At 42.7% G+C, this 7,920-nt stretch overlaps 1 protein-coding gene across 1 annotated transcript in view; it reads left to right on the top strand.

The window, feature by feature from the left end:
* Window positions 1–27: 27 nt before the first annotated feature.
* CYTH3 (cytohesin 3) overlaps window positions 28–7,920 on the top strand; it is a 48,679-nt gene continuing 40,786 nt past the window's right edge. The window contains exon 1 of the mRNA XM_063171868.1: window positions 28–258. Coding sequence (XP_063027938.1) covers window positions 228–258 — 31 coding nt within the window. The 5' untranslated portion in view covers window positions 28–227. The remainder of the gene's footprint in view (window positions 259–7,920) is intronic.

The following is a 7,920-nucleotide window of genomic DNA, read 5'->3' as shown; positions in this document are numbered from 1 at the left end:
GAGGCGGTGGTGGCTGCCGGGGCTGAGGTTGGGTTGGGCGGGGAGGGACTGGGCTGCGGAGCGCAGCAGCAGAGAGCGGCGGCGGTAGTAGCGGCGGAGAAGGAAGAAGAGGAGAAGAAGGAGAAAGAGAAGGGGCAGGAGCGGCTGCGAGGCGCCGAGCGAGTGGAACGAGCCCCGGGCCTCTCTGAGCCGCGGCCGCCGCGGAGCGCTCTGCCCGCGGTCCCAACATGGACGAAGAGGGTGGCGGAGGTGGCGGCGGTGAGTGCGGGGCTCGTGCCGGGGGAGCGCGGCCCCTCAGCGGCGCTGCGGGCGGCAGGACGGCAGGAGCCTCTGGGAGCTGCTGCGGCCGCGGCCCCTGCCGCCGGTGCTGCCCCGTCCCGCCCGGCGCCCCCGAGCCGAGCCGCTGTGTCGGCGCTGCCGAGCAGTGCCCGGGCGGGCGGACGGGGGTCGGGCCACAATGGGGGCTCTGTGTCCCGCGGCCGGGCAGGGTCTGGCGGGGGCGCGGCGGGTCCGGGGGCGGCAGGGCAGGGCAGGCGGGTCCCGGCCCCGCCGCCGTGACAGCCCCGCGCTCGCTGCTGCAGCTGCTCCTCTGCTGAGAGAGGGGAAGGGGCGAAATATGAAAAAGTCCGCGTCTGGTGGTGTAGGAGTGGAGAAAAGACTAATTGAGCTCTGCGAGGGCTCTGTTTGTGTGTGTCATCTTAATGGAGGCTCGGTGATAATCACGGGGTGGTTCAGCCAGTTTAAACAAGGTGAACTGTTTCCAAAGGCAGCGGCGTTAACCTTGCTAGATACTACTTTTAGAAAATCCGGACTCGCATGTTGGGGAAGCTTTTATTTGTATTTTTTTATCTTTCGGCGACCGGCTTGAGTGCTGCCCCAGTTTAAGGCACTGCAGACGTGCCACACGCTTCCCTCCTTTAATTTATAATGTGTTTTGTGAGTGCGTGTGTAAAGCTGCTGCCTGAAATAACCAGTTCTTGTGTATCATCAGCGATAATGGTGGCTGAGCAGGAGCTGATCCTGCCCTGGGGCAGAGGGATCGCCTGTGCATGGCCTGCCCTGTATTCAGTGTGTCTGTGCCCGTCTGTGCCGTGGTGGTGCGATGAGGGTTTATCTTAAACCAGATGCTAAACAGGCGGCCTTTGAATGCATTGCTGATCTCTAAATAGGTAAAGTAAGGGCTAAGCATTGTATGATTAATAGTTGTGTGCTACTTGCTAATTCTAAATATAATTACCCAGAACTCGGAAATCAAGAGGGTGTGGTGTTTGTTTTGACAACTTGAAAAAATAATGCTGTGATGAATCAGAAAAATAATTCTTCAAGCAGTGGGTTGGAAATGTGGCCATTTCTCAGCAGGCATTTCTGCTTTTTTTGACAGCGATAGACTTAACTCTTAAAAAAAAAATCTGAAAAAGGAAAGACAAAGCAAGACAGTCCTGAAAAGTTATTATTCAAAGCAGTTGAAGACTGTAATTGTAAAGAGCAGAAAGCTCATTTAACTCAAAATATGTTATTTTCACAGTATTATGGACTTGCATCTGTAGTTAAGGGAAATGAACATGCTTGTTATTTGCACTAAGCCTGTGTAATATAGTACTTAATAACGTACAAATCGTAAACTAGAAAGTGGACATATTGCTGAATTAATCTTCCATAAGATGTTAAGCATTTCAAAGTTGGATTTGCATAGGAGGGCAAATACTCAGGACCTGGGGATGACACAGTCTGCATTTAGCTAAATGCTGATTCTATATGTGAAGCCTGATTTGTACCTTTAGCATGCAAGTGAAGCTAATATCACTTTAATAAACATGTTTTTTTGGGGCAAACTACAGTATAGTGTATTGTTGTAAAACAATCACCGCCAAGTTGATTGGAATTTTGTTTTGCAATTGGTGTATGTGACATTTTACTCTGACTTCTTGAATAGAGACCCAGTCTCGCTTTTTCTTAGGGATTGCTGTCAGTTTGGGACACCAGGATGAGTTAGGTCGCTTCTAGCTAGTGAATTGGCAAGTTGTTATTTTGTTTGGGGTTTTTTCCCATTTTTTTTTTTTCTTTAATGACAGGAGGTGTGTGGATTTGACAGCCTGTTTTAAAACTCTTTATTGCTGTTGAGTAATGAGACTTGTGATACCTGAGCAATGAGACTCCCTTTGGAGCCTGACCAGGGCAGCCCAGTGTTTTGAACTTCTGCAGGATATTCTAAATCCTCATAAAATTGACATTATTGAATGGGAAACTCTTTACAGCTAAGCTTATCACTCTGCACAGGTACTTTAGGAAGTATGCAAAATTATTTAAGGGCTGCGCAGAGTCACCCTAATTAGAGACTTGAACTAGATAAGCATGTAAATATCTAGGACATTAAAGTGTGATTCAGAAGGTAAGCTGCTATTCCCAGTTCAGCTCTGCCTGCTGCGCTGCTCATCAGTTTGATTTGCATCCTATGCTTCAGTTCTCTTATTTGTCAAATGGGGTCAGTTGTTCTACCACCTCTGATAAAAACTGTGAATGAAAACAGAGCTGTGTAAAGTCAGAATTTATTATTTTAGAAGCACTCGATGGAAGAGAAATGCTAATTAAGGGGATTGTTCTCAGTACCTCCTTTTCTTTTGTATGTGGAGCCCTGAACAGGGCCGTGCATTTACGTTATACAATCCACTTCCACACAAGCCTCCCATTGATTTCAGCAGAGCCTCTGTGCATGGATTATTGATGCGATATGATCCGAGTCAGTTGGTGTTTGGCTCAACTAGCTTTTGTGTCCTGATTAAAATATCTCTGTGGTTTGCTTAGTGAAGGAAAGTTCTCCTCCTCCCTCTCCCCACTTGGTTTGAAACTGCATTTTGTGTGCTTTGAGTGGCTTTTCTCACAGGCTCCCAGTCAGGTGGTGGCGGTGCCAGTGCCGGACCCTCGCCTTCAATGGTGCTCTTGGTGTGGTCACACAGTGAGCGAGTGATCCTCTGGGAAAGGTCAAAGTGGATAAACAGTCAGTGCTGCAGGCACAGCATACAGCTCCTGTTTGTTTTCTGAATTTGACTCTAGTCAGCGAGCAGCTCTTCAGTGCCCCCAGTTCAATTCTGTGCCGTTCCCCTGGAAAAAGGCTGCAAGGTTGGGTATTTACCAGCTTCTGTGTGTTTGTTTTACACTGTCTCTACAAAGAGCCCTAAACACACATGCCAGAAGGTTGAAGTCCTGCTTCTACTTGACAAATAAACCAAATTGTAGCACTAATTACGGCATTGAGGTTTCCCTACTGTTCCCCAAACTCTGTGCTTTGTTTCTGAATGTCGGAGCTCTTCTGGGATGGAGCAGTTGGGTTGCCAAGCTCTGTTAGCTGCTGGCTGTGTTTGCCAGCAGTGGTGCCAGGTAGCACGTTGGGTCTGTGATGAGCACAGAATGCAGACAGTCCTTCGTTAGGAGAGGCACCAAGAGGCCAGATCGTCGCACAGGGGACTCGGGAGAGTGGATTTGCTGCCAAACCAGACCTATTGGATGACTTCTGTTCTTCTGCAAGGCAAAACAGTTACCTACTTATAGGCAAAAGCTGTTAAATGTAACAAATGACCCAGATTTTTCTTAGAAAAAAGTATTAAAATTGATTAAAAAGATATATTCATATGAGCAGTGTCATCTCTTCTTTCCACATTGTAATCCCTTTCATAGGTAAACCTTAAAGATACCACAAGCCATGAGGCCTCCTCAGGGTTATAGACATTTGCTTTGCATTTAAGACTAATTCTGCATGTTTTCTTATGAGTTTCTTTCATTATAAACAAATGGGGTTTAGTGCAGAAGAACGTTAAGTATGTTTCACTCCCTACTCGTCAAAGTGGATAACTTGTACCAGTAGTTTTAAATAAGAGTTGTCCCAAAAGTCCTTCAGAGGAGGGCTTGTCCTTTTAGATAGCACTTTGGGGAAATCCTAAGATTATAAAAATGCACCTGAGTATTGAATTGACCACTCACCTTGGTTCTAGGGAGTGAAAAAGAGCAGATACAGAGATAGTCTGTTTATATAATTTAATTTTTTGTGTTCTTTTGCCAGCCAGCAGAGCTGCATGCTAAGTCTCTTGTTTGCTAAATAGATATTTGTTCATGCTAAACTAATCTCATATTTCTTAGGATTACCTGTCAGCTCAGTAGGATCTTAATTTTTGCCCAAAACCATTTAATCTGTTATCACTGCAGTAAAAAATGTCACAATAAAGTATTTTCAATTATGTTGTACACATTATTTATTTTTGGTGGTAGCAGAAAATGTGCTTGTTAATTGCAGTAACTTGTTAATTTTTTCTTAGCCTGATGTTTGATATTTTTAGCTGTGACTTGGAAGAAAATGTGAAATTTTTGCTGATAGAGTTCCCAGAGGTGGTTGGTTGCCAAACTTGATGCATTGTTATATAACAGTATTTGGTGACATGCTCAGCAATGTAAGCATGCCTTGGATTTAGGGGAGCAGTGTGCCTGTAGCAGCATCTGTCTGTGCTGCTGCAGCTGGGAAGGAAGGCTGGAGGATTTACAGGAGGAGCTGAGTGTGTTTTGCAGAACAAGGGCTGGGAATCACAGTAACAGCCACATGAAAGTGGGCTCCCCATGGGCACTGTTACCAAATGGATCTTGCAATCTTTTAATATCACTGGAGTTCCAAGACCTTTCACCAATTGAAGGGATGCAGAAGGTGAGACAGCACAGTGATTTTTCAGGATATATCCTGCAGTTCACATCAATTTTTTCAATCCCATCATATTTATTGCTTCGCCTTCTTTATTTTTAGGATTTTGAATGCTTTTTCAAGGGAAAATGAAAAAAAAAATGCTTTCCTCCATTTTCTTCCTTGTACAAGGGTGTGTGGTGATAGGACGAGGGGTGATGGCTTTAAACTGAAAGAAGGTGGATTTAGATTAAATTTTAAGAAGAGATTCTTCATTATGAGTGTGGTGAGACACTGGCACAGATTTCCTAGAGAAGCTGAGGCTGTCCCATCCCTGGCAGTGTCCAAGGCCAGGTTGGGCAGGGTTTGGAGTAACCTGGGATCATGGAAGGTGTCCCTGGCCATGGCAGGGGAGTAGAATGAAAAGAGCTTTGAGGTCCCTTTCAACCCAAACCATTCTGTGATTCTGCTTGCCATCTTTTTGTCCTATAAGTCTCTTTTCCTAGTCCAATAAAGGTTTGAAAAGCTTTAAAATGTTTCACTTAAACTGTAGCTCCATCCTACCTGCTGCAGTCTTTTGCCCCGTTCTTTTCCCTCCCAATGCAAAAATGGTTTATTCTGATTGTTTAGACTCCCCATCTTTGACTCCAAGGCCAACATTTGAACTATCACTCATATCTTTTCCTTGTTGGAAGTCATTGAATGAGCTGTTTGCAGTCACTCTGAATTCAGACTATCTCCTAGGGGTTTATCCTAGGTCCTTTCCACACTTGTCCTGACCCCTTGTACTCAGTACATTCCCTTCCTCCTCTTTGTACTGCCAGCTGCTTCTAGTACTGTTTACTATATTTTTCTTTTTGAAATCTTGGTTTGTTTTTTTTTTTTCTCCACTTCTTTGAAGAAGTTATCTCCTCCTCCTGCTGTCTTACTTGCTTTTTTATTTGGAAGGTAATCTTTCTACTTCCATCCTTTTTGGTGAAGATTTGCAGGACCCTGTGCTTGCTTTATCACTCTTCCTCTCTACATCTTGTTTCTGGATAACCAAATTTGCAAATAAGAGTGGAACTATAGTATTTAAACTGGTGACTCACAGCACATGCTCTGTGTGCTCTGGATCCAGTACCATCTGTCCCAGCTAAAATGTTGGCTTGTTTGACATCTTAACATTGCGTAATTGTCATCTTAAGCTTAATGAGTCTGAAACAGCTCTTAATGTTGTTTCCACCCACTTCCTCTTTTTGATGTCTTTGGACACATGCTGGCATCCCCAGTGGTTATTGACGAGTAAATAGTGAGATGTTGTCATTTATTGCTTCGTAAAAAATAGTCTGTAGAGAAGATGTGGTAAAAATGGCAGTGAAAGGGCAATGGAAGAATATTGACATAATTACAAAACAAGATATGTTCTCCTATGCAATGTTAATTTTTTCGTTTGAATGCACAAATAGATTTAATCTGGTTATGGGATCACAGTTTCTGTAGACTTCTACATGGGACCAGCCAGCACACAGGTTAGCATTCTGTGGCAGTTTCCTTCTTTTTAAAGTAATGTGATATTTAATGATTTCTTGTTCACTTTGTCTCCCTGCAGTTCACGAGTACTTAAGCATGTACGAAAGAATTGCACTAATTTTAGTGAGGAGCTTGGACCTAATGACCATGTGCTTCATTCACAGAGGATAAAAATAAATCCCTAGCAGCTGGATTGTTAGGAAAACCTGTCAGAGTATAGAACTGTGAGGCAGGGATCCCAGGGAAGTGAAGAACACGTGGTGTTTTACTTTGTTTTATAAAAGCAAAAGAGGAGTTGTGTGACCAGATGTGCTGTTGGCATTTCTGACTTCTTCACTGTGTGTTCTTTTAGAGCAACATATTGTACAGGAAAGGTGTATAAATGAGCTAGTAAGGGTCTATTTATTTATGCTATTTGTATAATTTTAACATCTAGCAAATGGGTTTTAATTGCGTGTTACTTCCTTCTTTTAATTTCAACAACTTCATGGGAAAACTTAGTATTGCAAATTTTTTTGGACAGCAGTGTTTCCTCTTAGTGGGATAGACGTACAAAATCTGGTAGAAAACCATGTGTTCTGTGGTCCTCTGAGATTTGCCTGAAGAAGGAAGTGGCTTGACCTATTTGGTTGCTATGAAGTAAAAACATTCTTGTTCTCTCTCTCTTCCTTTTTTTTTTTTTTTTGGTGAACATCTGTGTCACATTTATTTCATTACTTTCTGAGGTTCTTTAAGCACATTATTTGCTAATACAAAGGTTTATTTAAGGAAAATAAAGTGATACATAGCTGCTCCACAATTTCATTCAATTTCTGATACGTGCTTTTACATAGGTATAAGTGGGTAGGTTTTCCAGTCAAAGTTGACATGTTGAAAGGCAAACACTAATGTTATCTAGTATTTCTTAGGGGAAAAAATGTGTTTGACAAATTCAGTAGGATCCCACGGAGTTAACAGGAAATGTTGCATGCTGGAACCTTGGGAAATAAATCTAAATCATAATCTCATCTAGGATTTGAAGGTGTTTTGATTTAATTTTTCAACAGCTTGGCATTCTTAGTGTGGTTTTAGTGATTAGCCTCATTTTCAGGTGTTTATTATAGAAAAGTTGTCTTATACCAGTTGTACAGAAGAACTGAAACTGATTCTGTTACTTAGCAGCATAATGGAAATTGTCCCAGTGAGGATATCTTTTGTTGATTTTACTAACAATTCTTCTCAATTTCATAAGAAAATTCTTCAACAAGAATCTAAGATTGGTCCATTTGTGAAAGTTGAATCTGAATTCAGATCTAGCTTTTGCTGTCATGCCCAAGGGGTTGGTTGGATTTTTTAATGTAAGTTCTTAATAAAAAAGGAGAAACCAGTGTTGATTTTTTAAATGAAATATGTTGAGTGTCTTAAGGAAACAAAAAAGCTGTGTGAAAATTCTGAAGTGTGAGTCTGGTGATCTCAGGGTACGGAAGAAGCTGACAGTTACTGTGGGAATTAGTTTTGGTGGCTCTTCTATCCAGCTGCTAGTTCTCACACAGCTTGTAGGAACATCTTCTGCTTAGGCAAATGAGATGGAAATTGAGTGCTGTGCAAGGTGTACTTTGGCAGAAGGAGCTGATGGGTAGGAAAACAAATGTGGCCAATGTCTCTTGTGCTCACTCTTGTTCTCACACACATGCATGCACAAAAAAAGACTGAAAAAATTAGCATATGCAAGTAAGGGAGCTGCCTCACACTGTTTTCTTTAAGAAGAA

The sequence above is a fragment of the Melospiza melodia genome, chromosome 18 (assembly GCF_035770615.1).
Source record: "Melospiza melodia melodia isolate bMelMel2 chromosome 18, bMelMel2.pri, whole genome shotgun sequence".
NCBI classification, from domain to species: Eukaryota; Metazoa; Chordata; class Aves; order Passeriformes; family Passerellidae; genus Melospiza; species Melospiza melodia.
The sequence above is the reverse complement of the archived record's forward strand: the minus strand, read 5'-3'. Positions and strand labels throughout refer to the sequence as shown.